General features: G+C 41.5%; 2 protein-coding genes across 3 annotated transcripts in view; both read left to right on the forward strand.

Annotated features, from left to right (window-relative positions):
• The window catches only part of pag1 (phosphoprotein membrane anchor with glycosphingolipid microdomains 1), a 56,312-nt gene extending 46,419 nt beyond the window's left edge, over nucleotides 1–9,893 (forward strand). For both annotated transcript variants that reach the window (XM_078267771.1, XM_078267772.1), the window contains exons 5-9: nucleotides 979–1,069; nucleotides 1,410–1,579; nucleotides 1,822–2,253; nucleotides 7,398–7,451; nucleotides 7,752–9,893. In XM_078267771.1, the coding sequence (XP_078123897.1) occupies nucleotides 979–1,069; nucleotides 1,410–1,579; nucleotides 1,822–2,253; nucleotides 7,398–7,451; nucleotides 7,752–8,114 (1,110 nt within the window). In that variant the 3' untranslated portion in view covers nucleotides 8,115–9,893. The remainder of the gene's footprint in view (nucleotides 1–978; nucleotides 1,070–1,409; nucleotides 1,580–1,821; nucleotides 2,254–7,397; nucleotides 7,452–7,751) is intronic.
• A 1,787-nt stretch (nucleotides 9,894–11,680) lies between these two features.
• znf704 (zinc finger protein 704) overlaps nucleotides 11,681–14,335 on the forward strand; it is a 49,864-nt gene continuing 47,209 nt past the window's right edge. Inside the window, exon 1 of the mRNA XM_078267801.1 lies at nucleotides 11,681–12,531. Coding sequence (XP_078123927.1) covers nucleotides 12,271–12,531 — 261 coding nt within the window. The 5' untranslated portion in view covers nucleotides 11,681–12,270. The remainder of the gene's footprint in view (nucleotides 12,532–14,335) is intronic.

Genomic DNA, 14,335 nt, shown 5'->3' on the forward strand with positions numbered 1-14,335 from the left:
GAAACAAGACAGTTTATGTATGCAGGTTAAAGTGCATGTTGATAAGTCATGCCTCAATGCGGCAGGTGCTTGGCATGCGCAGTGTTGGTTGGTCAGTTAGTTTCTTTTCAGCTCACTCGTAGAGCTGATTTGGCTGCTGATTGTTCAGCCATGGGATGTAGCAATAGGGAAACTGCCTTCCACTGGAGGACATGGGTTAAAGACTTAATGTAAGAAAATAATATTAATAATAATAATTAATTATAATAATATAATCTGCTCTGCTGATATGTCCTTGAGCAAGACTAAATCTCTGCCAACTGCAGGGTTGTTTGTTCTGTAGCAGAGCTTTGACTTTCCTGCCCAGGGAAACAAATGGAAAATAAAGTATCATCTGTGATTTTCATTTCAATTCCATGAAAGGTTTTTAGACTGCCTTTTATCAAAAGAAGGCTGTCATAAACCCAATTACGACCAACTGAGAATAAACAGCATCGTATCTTCATTATGCATAAATCAGTTTCGTTTTTTATTTTCACAGAAATTGTTCGCTATCTCTAGATGTCTTTTGTTGGTGGGTAAAAATACACTACATTTAATTAAGCATGTGTAACATACTGATAATGAGCTTAAAGTAATCAGTAATTCAATTGGAAAAGCTAAGAAAAGCAGAGATAAAGAGCAGGGGAGCGTGAAAATTGTTATCTGCAAATATGACAGTTCCCCAAAATCCTGAAGATCAAAAATAATCGTCCATACACATTACAATCTGTTGACAGTGGCTTTTGTGATGCACAGAGGTGTGAAAGTCATCTACGCTGCGCAAGCTGACAAGTGCAGATTGATTTCTGTTCCCTTTTAGAAATTTAATTTTCTTTGGTGTGGCGTATAATTGAAATAACCTAAGACTGGATTTTCTTTTGTGGTCATAACTGACTTGATCTGCCAGCCTCTGAGCTCAGCCCAGCAGTGACAAACATCTTGTCTTTTGTTGTGCAGGTGTCAGAGACGATTAGCCAATCAGCAGACAGTCCAACGACAGACGTGGCCGCCAGCAGCTCTCACAATGGTCCTCTAACCAGCGGTACAAGTAAGATAGTTAGCTTTGGCTTTAGCTTAGCGTCTATTATACTGATATTAGAGTCACTGCTGCCCCTTAAAATTATTGTTAGCTGGTGTTATGCGACATCTTTGTTGACTTTCAGCTTTGGTTTGTTTTAAACCTCAGCTGTTGTTGTTTTTTTTATGGCCATATCTATATGATGTTCTTAGTCATTATCACCTGGGTGGGTACTAAATATCAGTAACAGAAAACACATTGAAAGTCATCAAATGAGAGGCTTTTTACTTGCCCTTATTCTCTCTCTCTCTCTCTCTCTCTCTCTCTCTCTCTCTCTCTCTCTCTCTCTCTCTTTTCTGTGCACCGCCAGTCCTCACAGACACACAGGATACCAGTCCCCATCCGTCAGAGGAGATGCTCTCCAGCCAATCAGAGCTCAGGTCCTCCAAGTGTCCTCAGGACCGTGAGCTTCCTAGCATTCCTCCCAACAACGGCCGTATTGGGGATAGACCCCCAGCCTCAGGAGACAGCACCTATGAGGTCAATGTTTAAAGTCGCCTCACTACAGCCGAATCAGGTTTTTACATGCACTGAGCTTGAATGTGGTTGTTACAGGAGATTAAAGCTTTGATTAGTTGGCATTTTATTGGGCTGGTGATTGATTGAGCTCAAAATATAGAGAGAGAGAATTTTTCCACAAGAGGTTGATGGATTGATTCAGTTTACTGTAGCGTTAAATGTATTTTTGCGCAATTATCCCAATGTATGTATCTGATATCCAGGTGGTGAAGGAGATTGCAGTGGCATCACGTGACGTCAGCGTAGAAGACTCCTTGTACGAGACCGTCAAGGAACTCAAAGACCATCCCGCACAGCTTGGCCTCCCGAACGGTACCATCCATCCGAGCCCAGATGAACCTCCCCATCATCCCCCTGCACTTCTCAACGGCCACCTCAGCCCCTGCACACCTGAGCGGGGCCCTCTGTGCGCAGGGGTGGAGTATGCCTCAGTCGACCTGAATAAGAAGAGCCGTCACAGCGCTGACATGGAAGCCAAAAGGCGCTCTAATAATGCCAGCGTTCCCTCCCACAAGCCTCTGGAAGAACCGGAGGAAGACTTACCTCCGCCGGTACCAGAGAAGGTTCTGGATGAAAATGATAACCAGCCAGTGGTGATGAATGGGCTGGCCGGGGCTGGGCTGCACAATGGAGAGGTGAGGTGTGTGTGTGTGTGTGTGTGTGTGTGTGTGTTGGGGTGGAAATTACCAGAATATTATCATGATACTCAAGATATGATATTATTGCGTTTTTATACATATTGCGATATATTGCAGTTTTTTACCAACTTCAAATTATGTCCCCAAAGGTAAACTTTATCAACATCTGTTTTATCTAACAAAAAAAAAAAAAAATACATTTTTTGTGTGGACTAAAAAAGCAATTTATTTATTAAAGATTTTATTAATCTGGTACCAAAACGCCAAGTCTTAACACCTGTACAATTTAGTCGGCCAACATTTGTATAGCGCAGCTTAATTCCTAATTCAATAGAACAGAGAAACCCTCATTTCCGAACAAGTCTGTCTTTTTTTTTAAATGAGTCGTGAATCCGACAGCAAAGCCCAACTTTACTTTTAATGAAATCAAACAAAGAGAAATGTTCTCCCCTCGTCTTAAAAATCGATACTAGAGTAACTTACTTCCTTGTCCAGCTGCTGCAATAAATATGCAGAGGAGGATTAATCACTGCACAAAAATCATATGAGAAGTGTTTAATGGTTATTTATTTGTGCTTTAGAACGTAATCACTGCAAAACAATCATAACGCTTTATTTGTCCCTCCCTACTGTACAATGACAGATTCAAGTAGCTACAAAACATTAGTTCTGCTGATATACAGATGGACGGGAGTATGTGATGTTAGCTGTTCACTAAATATGACGTGAAAGGCCCGCCCATTTCTAGCACTAAAGGATATTGTTATGCATTGTTCCCTGGTTGACCAAGGTTGTACCTGAATTGTCATGACCAGGGATATACCCATGTTGACTGGCTTGATTGGAATTTCCAAAAGAAGGGTTGAACATTGGTCAGATAACCAGGGCTCAACCCTGGTCATTGGTGTGAAAGAGGTAAAAGAAAGAGAGGAAATGGTGTAGCAGTGAAGGAAGAAGAGAAGAATGAAACTGGGAGCTGGAGTAGGGAAGAAAGTATAAGACGAAATGGAGATAGTGACAGAGAGATGGTGGGAGATTGACTCAAAAAGAGCTGAGAGGCCCCGGAGGCATAAAGGTTGAGAGAGAGAGAGAGAGAGAGAGAGAGAGAGAGAGAGAGAGAGAGAGAGAATAAGAAAAGAAATCCAGTGGCATACAAATGAAGCCATATGTAGTAGAGAGGAGGGAAGAGAGAAGATAGGAGGGTTTAAAAGAAGAAACCGCATTGGAGAGGGGAGTATAGGGAAGAGATTGAGATGTAAAGGAGAGGAGAGGGAAGAAGAGTGAAAAGAAAAGTAGTGGAGGTGAGACGAAAGGCGGTTCAATGTCATGCACCGCACTGAACAGAGCAGAGCTGCTGCTGCTGCTCTCAACATGCTGTCCTCCACATGCGGAGATCCATCAGAGAGACACATAAACAAAGCAACAAACAAATGCACTAACACACACTCACAGTTTGGAAAGAATTTCATCAGACTGTTAGAAGCTGTCAAGTCAATCTGCCACAAAGCTGCATGTGGCAGATTCTCTCTTCACACTTTTCCTCTCTGTTTATATTGTCCTTCTTCCCCATTACTTCCCCTTCTGTTATTTTAAAGGATAATTATCGTTTTATATGACTGGTGTGGCTCTAAGGCTGGCAATGTTGGTGGGTCTGTCAGTCCACCACTTTGGTCCAGACTGAAGAATCTCTACAACCATTGGATGGATTGCTGTAAAGTTTGGTGCCCAGAGGACGAATCCTAATGGCTTTGTTGATCCCTTGACTTTTTCTTTAGCGCTACCATGAAGTTGAAATTTGTATTAGTGAAATGTCTCAACAACTATTCGATAGATTGCCATGGATTTTGGATACATTCATGTCCAATTAGGATTCATTTTCAAAATCTTAATATCTCCAATATTTTAGTTTATGACCAAATACCTGCAAAACTATTGACCTTCCCATCAGCCTCAGCTGTAGTGTAGCTGTTTGGTGCTAATTAGGGAAAATTGGCATGTTAACACGCTGAACAAAAATGGTGGCATTCGTAAACATTTACCCGCTTAACATTAGCATGTTACCATTGTCATTGTGAGCATGTTAGCATGCTGTGATTAGCATTTAGCTATGCCTAAGTGCAGCCTCACAGAGCTGCTAGCATCACAGTCAACAGACTGGCTTCCCGGTTCAACTTTGACCTAGTGTACTTGCCATATTGGCACTGAGGAATTATTACCAACAATTCAGGTGCCAATCTCAATTTTGGTTTTACCTTCAAATTAAGTGGTTTAAATAATCGGTTGATGATTGTAATCTTCTTTCCTATTCTGATGGACTGATAAAAAATTACTTATAATAAATCAGAACTATCCTTAGGATATTTTACCTTCTTGGTTCTCTTTTCCTCTGTTCATCTCTTCCCCCTTTACTTATTTCTCTTCGCATCTCTCTATTCTCTCTCCTTTGTCTCTGCTGTTGTAACCAATTAGTTAATCACTGCTGCTCTATTGGACAGCAGGTGAGTCTAGCCTCATCTATGACGAAATCTTGATCTACTGAGCTACAATATATCGGCAAACATTTCTGGCAGCCACACGTACACACTCAAAATGTACTTGTTTATAGACGCACCCACATGTACCTTGTACCATGTCTAGTCAGCATTAATTCTGTTATTTCTCCCCATCCCCCCACATTATACACACACACACACACACACACACACACACACACACACACACACACACACACACACACGATGTGTGTGTTTACATATATTCTGCTACACATAGACTCCCTGGGGCTGATTTAAGGTTAACCGTGAAAGTTCCCGGCTCACTGTGGTTTATGCCAGTGTATGACCAGGAGCTGTGGGTGATCTGTCTTGTCAGTTTGTGTGTGTGTGTGTGTGTGTGTGTGTGTGTGTGTGTGTGTGTGTGTGTGTGTGTGTGTGTGTGTGTCTAGTGAGCGCCAGCTGGCCACTTTCACTATGGCAGTTAGTCTGGCTTCATGATGGATGATATGGGCTATAGAAACTCTCTATCTGACACACACACACACACACACACACTCTGTACAGACGCTGGGGTGCCCGCATGTAAATGTCTGAGAGGAATCCCCTCAGGTAGCAGCTCGGTAAATGCTGCTCAAATGAGGCAGGGTTTCCCATATACACACATTTTTCCACATGTACACCTGGTTTCTATTTAAACATTCACTGCAGACACACACTCACTCTTCTATTTGTGACCTTTCATTCACAGGCTCTATGATCTTGTGCAGTTGTACAGTTATTGAACCATCATAAGCAGCAGTAACTGCCAAAGTCAGCACTGTTGAGCCTAATTATCGCTAAAGGGGGTTTAGGACTTTGTAATATGTGTGTTTGTAAGTGTGATATATAGGTCATAATGTGAGTTGGTGTTATTAATGTGGTGTGTGTGTGTGTGTGTATATATATATATATATATATATATATATATATATATATATATATATATATATATATATATATATATATTACATCTTCAGTTTGTTTGGAGCTCTTTGTGTACTGCATGCAAGACAGTGAATGCAGATAATCTGAGTTGATGTATTCATACTGAATTGTATGTGTATGGGTGTCAACATGCACGTCAGCATGATTGACAGATTGACACCTGAGTCATCCATCTTCAGAGGCCGCTGTAATCAGCTTACTGTCATACTCTCATGTCCTGTATGTCATCGTGTCTCCTGCATTCACATAAACATATTCCCATAATCCTGTCTCACATACACACACACACACACACACACACACACACACACACACACACACACAATGTCTCAATGTGTAATTACACAACAACAAACACACACTGTTATAGGTCTTTATATTAGTTTAATATGCATGAAAAAAGTTTTTAAGACTCAATTTAATGCCGATATGCATCAAACTCTGGTGAAATACTGTGTTCATATTGTGAGACACACTCAGAGGTGCAGTCACTGGGTCATGTCACAGGTTTCATACGAGACTCCTCTGGGGCACTCTGCCTAATTGGTTGGCTAATTGCAGTGAAATAAAAAAGGCATGTGCTGCATTACAGAGTGTTGAATCTATAAAAGTTATCATGTCTCCAATCATGCGTTATCCATAACGGAGAAACTTGTATCTGTATCAAGACGCTATGACACACAGTAGGAGAGGATGCTTGGGTGGATGATCTCTGCACAGTTTTTTTATTCAGTACATAAGAGCGTAGCTTGTGTGGTGATGTGCCCTTGACAAGCACAAAGTATTGTGCCTCAACAAGTGGAGAGCTTTCCCTTTTTTTCAAACACATTATCGTTAACCTTAGTACATCCAGCTAAGGACTTAAAGTAAATCGGAATGTATTCCCCGGATCGAGTCAGAAAAGGAACACAAAAAGCAATGTTTTCCTCTCCTAGAAGTGTGTAAAAAAATCACGTGGTATGAAGTATTTAGTCAACAGTGGCAGTGATATTGTGGTTCTTGTTAGACTCCTGAGGTGTTTGGTGCTGTTGTCAGATGTGCTTTGATGATTAATGGCTCCCTCATCGATCATAAGGCAAAGTAGACTGTGGAGGCTGTGCACAAAAACATCACTCTCTGTCACTGAATATTGACTTTTACTCAATAATTTTCTTAATGAACGGGTGCTTATATACAACATTAGCTTCATATGTATCCTAGCTAAAACAGTAGATGCAGAGCTTGTTAGCTTAGTTCACTTTATTGATCGGTTACCAAGAGCTTTCTTAAGCCATTCAAAGAGATTTTCCACTATTGTTTTTGAGAACTTGTCAATAGTTTGCCAGCATGTTTCAATGATGCAGATCAATAAGAACCTCAACTATTTATCTCAATAGAATTCATTTGAAAGTTGTTTGGAACAGATCTATTGCTATACTAAGTTTCAAATTGTAAGAGAAAGTGGTTAAATTCCAGGGATTGCTTCTTTAAATTTTTACAACAGGAAGACACCTTCACATTCTTAAAAATAAAAATGTGGGACAACCCCTACAATGTTTCCAACAGCCACTTGCAGTAGAAGTAAGCATCCACTTTGTAGTTTTCAATGTCTGATTCTGTGCTCAGTCTTTTACACACTATGAACCATATCTTAATCTATCTTTTTGTTCTTTTCTCCTCCAGTTACACTCCCCTCCTGCACCGGGGTTCGACAACCACATTCTGTCAGACAATGAGGTAAGTGTGTGTTAAACTCCCTTTTTCCCCAAACTGCTGTCTCCTCTCCCGAGACAGCAGCACTTTATTCTGTGAATGCCGATGCTCCAAGCCCCAAAAGGATTTAAAAAAAGAGTGGAGACTGGTAAAAGAGTACATCAGACAATGCGCTATGAAGGAAAAACCTAGCAGGGGATCTTTTAGTACAAATGCATCAAACTGTTTCTTTTTGTCTTCACATTCCTGTTATCTCAATACACGTTTATGACAATTTTATACAAAATAAGGTCAACTCACATGTGTTTCCTCTCTATGCTTCAGCCAGCAGTGTATTCTACAGTCAACAAAACAAACTGTGACGATGCTGTGAATGGGGACGACAAAGAGCACGACTACAGCAGCATCGCAGAGATCAAAGGTCTCGTCACGGCCTCTTCCTCCAGTGACCTCTATGCCACTGTCCGAGATATCTACGCCCAGCCAGACGAGCCCCAGCCGGGGGAAGACCCCAACTTGGACAGCACGGATCACTGCTACGAATCCATCCGCATCCCAAAGACTGGTAGCTCGGATGATGACCGCAGGGCTGGGCTGGGGGCAGATGGGTCAGACGCTGCCAAGGCAGAGCCTGACTACGAGAGTGTCGGAGAGTTAGGTCTGAGCCGGGAAACGTCCCGCCTCTGAGTTTTTCCCCTCATCGTCTTTATCTGTGGCGGTTTGGGAGAAGCCTTCTCTCTTAACATCTCACAGACGCCACTATAGTGCTTTGAACCTGCTACCAAGCATGCTTTTGGTGCATGACTTGGGGAAAATGGTGCACCACAGCATCCCTCATCAATGCATGAGTGTCCTCTTTATGGCTTGGGTACGGTTTATCATATCTGAACTTTTAATTTATCAACCGCAGTGAATGTCATTGGTACTGGTAAGCCTAGAAGAAAAGGAACTGTAGTACCTCAGTCATTGGGCATTAATTGTGGATGAGTGCACTTTGAATCATCATTAAATTCCTCTTTTGTCTTTTTGACAGTGCGTATCATGGATACATTTAACAACACTTGATTGTGGAAAAAGATCAAATAAAGTATCAAATAAATAAAAAAAAATAGGGTTAGCTCAGTACACGATCAGTGCCTGTGATATAAAAAGATACTAAGAATTCCGTGCCATAATGATGAAATCCATGCACTTACCGTACATATGAAGGAAACCTTGTTTGTATGCCCCTTCTGCAGCTGCTAGTGACTTTCTAGCTTCTTTTAGGTGACTCAGTGTCATGTTTTATTGAGGTGTCAGATGGTGTATTTCAAGCTATTCTTTGTCAGGTTTTTGCAGCACCTCCACTGTGCATTCTCTGCTTGAAATTCCAGTGAATAGGTTCTAGGCACATAAAGCAAAAGCCAGTCTTATCTTTGACCAAATGGTTAGTTGAAACGATTGGATAGATTACGCCACCAAATAGAAATGAGGACTTTTGACTGCTACATACATACATATTCATTTTTATTTTTTTTAGACTATTCACTGCAGCCAAGAGACAAGGGAAGGAATGTGGTTTCACACGAGCTTACGGTCACAATACATTTTCTAAGCATTTCTTTGACATTTTACAGTCCATGTCAACATTATTTTGTGAAAATCATATTTATTTGAAGATGCATATTGTTGTGTAATTGTGAAATGTTAGAGTATGTGTGGGAAAGAAGAGTAAATAGGGTTTTCTAGAAGTTTCTAGCATTTGTATTAAGATACTAAATGAAAGTGAGTTGAGAAGTAAAGGTACGCTTTCCCCTGACTTTTTTTTTTGGAAAAAAAAACATGAGAATATATTGTCATTTTGCACGGGTCAAAACAAATTCAAAGGAGGTGTAATGTGATAAAAATGACACAACAAACTTGCATTATTAATACAAATCTATTGATTATTTATATATTTTTGGTTGTCATGGTTTTTTGAGCATAGGCTACTTTTGGTACAGTATCCAGTCTAAAGTTGGCATCCCAGATGAATTTTAAAGCACAAGGTTTAATATCATGGTACTGCATTTATATACTTCTTATCCAGCTACATCTTTGCACAATTTGAATATCTAATGCTTTTTAACAAACTAGTAGCACTCGAGAAAACCATATCTGTCTGTTTGTAGCTTGTACTGACGTCAGCCAACCAAGGCTTGTATATACTTGGAGCACTATTTTAACCAACTGTTACTCGCTGGAAGTTTTATGTAAGCTTTTAGTTATTTGTACAATATCCAGAGTGGTATCATTTTAAAACAAGTCTGTTAAGAGCACTGATGTATGTCTGCCTTGTTTGAAGGAAAACTGAAAACATGTTGTCCAATGTTGTCATATAGCTTTTGAGTTCTGAGAAGAAGTAACCAATCAAATGTCAGAAATATGGTACAATGTTTTGGTACATGCATTTTAAGAAACAGTGAGTGTGGTACTTGTATTTAAAAATCTGAATGTGTCAATACTGTTTGATGTTTGTTATCAAATATAACAGGGCCAATGCTTTTCGCTGTAAATATCTCTTTTACGGTTACAGTATCTCCCATCTTTGCAGAAAAAATGCTGTCATCTATTTCCACCCACATCAAAATATGACAGCTTATCCAGCCTTAGCTCATGTTTCATTAGACATCAGATATTTAAAATGATGTAACTTCTCCCAGCAATGCTACAGTGAAAGAGGATTGTAAATGCAATCCACAACCAGTATTTTATGAACATAAACGGGTAAATGAAGCCCGCAATTAAAAAAATCATTTACACTCCCAAAAAATGTGCACATTGTTCCTACCAAGTGATGTGGCTGTGTATCAGGGTGGTGCCATCATTTAGATATAATGGTATTCACAGAATGCTATAAATGACCTCTAAGGAAATTATCTGTCAAAGGGGGTGTTTTAGTGCCAAATCTAACCAGGACACACACACACACACACACACACACACACACACACACACACACACACACACACACACACACACACACACACACACACACACACACACCTTCAGGGAATTGGGGTGTGGTGGAGGTAGGGAGATGCTCCCTTGCTGCCTTTGATCACAGTTCAAAGCCTGTTTTGGAAGTTATGGTCACTCCACTCTGTCTTGTTTCCATTCTCTGCATGTAAATATTTTATGACATGAATTGTTCTATTAAAAAATATATATATATATAATAAATTGCGTTGTGTCTTTTTATTCACTGGGGGCACTGTCATGTATAAAGATTGTAAGCTGCAAATACTTTTTGACATTAATAATGCTATTTGTCATTGGTATATTCTCTCTGCTAAACTTGATTCATCACTAATTGAACACTAATCAAAATGGAGACATTTATCAGACATCTTTCCTTCTCAGAGAGCAACTACTTGAGTCACATTGTGAGATCACACTTTAGGTTTCTTATTTAGTACCGGGTGCAGCTTACATGAGTGTTAGCCACCTGTGAGAGCTGTTATGTGTGGTGTTGAAATGAAGAGCACAGTAATAAAGAACAATATGACTGCTGGCTTATTGTTATCATTACCCTGTGGCATCAAATAGGTATCACAGTACTTCTTGCAATACTGACCTCACCATTAAAGATTTGCATTTTCATACACATTTGCATAATACCTCATCTATATTTAGTATTTGCACATGAAGCACTTTAGGTTTATATAACTTATATGATGGGGCTGGCTAAGATTTGGCTCTTGCCTGGGCTGATAGCCTACCTGATGTACAGGGTTGATGTTAGAGCACATTCACCCCAGTGCCTTTGGTAGAACAAAACTGGCATGTTAAGTAATGATAACCTCATAAGGAATTAAATAACCGGTTGTGTTTACATTCACAAAAACTACATCAGTACAGTTCGTTATTTTCATTTTAGAACCAGATCATACAGTGGTAATTTAGAAGTCCCATGGCACCTGAAAAGTAGGCTACATGCGTTTAATAACTAGGTTATAGCATAAAGCCTGTCTGTCTGGTCAAAGTTTTCCTTTCATTAGCCTAAATTCCCATTTTTCCCTCCTGCCATTACCCTTCCCTCTAGTTTCCTCTCCATCCTTGCGTCATTGTTTTGAATTGAGCATCCTCTCGGCTTGCATTATCTTCTGTTGGAGAAGGGGGAGCGGTGGCTGCTTGTGGAGGCGTGTGCTGCACCGACCAATTGCAGCCCGCCGTGGCCGCCGGACCGCACATGTTTACAGGCAGCATTCCGCCGGTAGAGGCTCTGCTAGGTCGCCGACACGCGCGGACTGGAGCTCGCAGTAGCCGGAGCTGGAATCACGTAACGGCTGTGTTTTCGACCGTTTTCAACATCTGAGGAAGCATGGAGATGTATAGGCCCGAGCCAAGTAACATAATTCGACGTATTTGCTTCCGTTCTTCGATGTCTAAGTCGTTAATTCACGGATAAGCAGCAATTTTGTTAAATCGTGTACAAATGTCATTTCGGTTCCTGAAATAGCGGCTAGTCCGTGATTTCCCGCCGCCCCTTGAGCTCGCAGGGAGCAGTGGGGAAAACAAACAGGTCGAACGGAGGAAGATTGGTAGCCGGTTTGATGTGGAGGTTGTTTAGCGGCGAATTAATCGTTTAGTGTTGTCGGCTTTTGTCGGGTGCTAATTCAAAGTTTTCCTTCAGTTGTCGGTGCTTTTCAGTACGGTGCATTTAGGACGCTGTTTGGAGTGTTCGCTTTCCGAGTATGTTGCCGCGTAGTCTACCCGCTTCGGTTTTGTATTTTTCTCAACGTTGTTTACCGGTTATAATTCGACGTTTAATGATTTAAATTCACAGACAAACGGCTCTGAATTTGGTGAGACACTTTTAAACATGCATACAAGGCGTTTAGTGAAACGTTCGATCCTCGGCAGCCGCGTTTATGCGCCGAGTCCGACGGGGGACGGTGCTCCGGTGACAGGAGTGGTCCAGGCTGTCAAGCAGGAAAACAGAGACGTCTCGGCCGTAGGAACCCGGCGCAGCGTCTACACCGTGCTAATGCAGGACGGGAGCCTCAAGGAGTTCTCCGAGGAGGAGATAGCCGCGGGGTTCAACCACACTGCAGCCAAAGGACCGCTTAAGTCCAGCTTGAAGGTGTGTGTGTGTGTGTGTGTGTGTGTGTGTGTGTGTGTGTGTGTGTGTGTGTGTGTGTGTGTGTGTGTGTAAAAGCGCCGCGGCAGGCAGCGCTTCACTGTTTTTATTGTGCGGCGTTTAACGGGGTCACCGCTGTCGCTGCTGCTGCCACTGATGTCAAATGTAACCAGCTGGCACAAAACCAGAACCACCGAGAATAATAATAATGCAATTTAGGCTGTCTTGACATTTGGCGACATCAGATATATGGGACAAAGGGCTTGATAGGGCCTGCTCAATGTTTATGTGGGCTAGTGGGTGGGTAAGCCGATGCAAACAAACACGCTCTGACCGCAGTGTTTTGCACAGGCTATGATTTCTATATCACATTTAATACAGAAAAATTGCCTTTTCCAATCATGCCTTTAATTGCACATAGCATGTATTATAGTTTGAACATTTTCATTGAAGATACAGCTTGTCACCCAGTTGAATTTTGTATGGCTATATGTGAACCCATTCTGCACAAGATGCAACTATTGTCAACGGTTAACATAGATTCTGTGGGGTTCCTGTGACATTAGAAGCAGCAAAGTAAGTTTTGATGATGTCCAAATTTGTAGTCCTGATATATTATAATAATTAGCAGTGACCTAATTGCCTTCGTTTTCAACGTGTATGCTTTGGTGTCACATGGCCTCAAATAAAGACTATGTAAGGAGGAGAAGCCAACCCTGCTCTTGGATGAAAACACTGTTTCTGGCATAAGGGAAGTGTGTGTGTGTTTGTGTTCGGTCCTTTTTATAGCAAGGGAGGGACTGAGTAATGCATGTGACCCAAAAATGGCTTGTTTACGATCTGATTTAGATTTATTTAGATTGGTGTGGTTTTGTGCCTTCTTGCATGTATGCGTGTGTTGTGTTTTCATATGTTATTGATGAAGCAATTTACAGGCTGTAGTCGTAAGTATTATTTCCGTAACCAAAACTGAAATGTTTGGCTGCTGTTTGTTACCACATATGCTGGACTGTTTACACTTCCTTTATGCAAACGTGAGATATAGGGAGGATGTACATCAGATACAGCAGCAACACTCTGAACTGCGTGTAAATCTCAAATTAAGTTGTAAATTAATCTTTAAAACTTCACTTGCATGTCAAACCTTAACAAAGAGGAATGCAACAGCTCTTTATGGAGAACTGTTAGGGCTTTGAGTGATGGGAAATGCATTAAACGTGGGTTCTCTTGTTTTGCATTTGCACATTTGTGTATGCTGTGCTGCACTCACAAAAGCTGTTGCACACAATACTGTTACAGTCACCGGTGCAGGCTGGAGTAGTGCAGCTGAGGCTGAGAGCGTAGCCCTTTCAGCACAATGGTCAAGTCTCTTTCAGCACTCAATTCCCACTGAGGTCGAAAACAAGCCATGAAATGAGGAGGAGGTGTGGGTGCGTGTGCGTGCGTGTATTCACATGCACACCTGTGTTGCTTTTTGTGTGCATGGATGTGCTTTCTCTCCCATATGTGTATTTGTATGTTTGATGAGTTAGAGTTGACTTCTTAAAATGTTGGAGTGGGGGTTGTTTGTGAGGGCATGCCACCCTGTTTTGAGCAGCAGCTGTACAGCCAACAAAGCAGGCACCCCCGGTTGGCAACAGGTGGCATGCTCCAAAGAATCTGGATGCTTGGCACATTGCCCGGTATGGCAAATGAATGTCCCCTGTTCTGGGGGGGAGGGGGGCAGGGGGGCAGAATGCCACTTGTTGGTTTGTGCAAGTGTGTGTTGTGTGAGTAATGCTACACAGATGTTTTTGTTTTGCTGGGC

The sequence above is a fragment of the Sander vitreus genome, chromosome 14 (assembly GCF_031162955.1).
Source record: "Sander vitreus isolate 19-12246 chromosome 14, sanVit1, whole genome shotgun sequence".
NCBI lineage: Eukaryota > Metazoa > Chordata > Actinopteri > Perciformes > Percidae > Sander > Sander vitreus.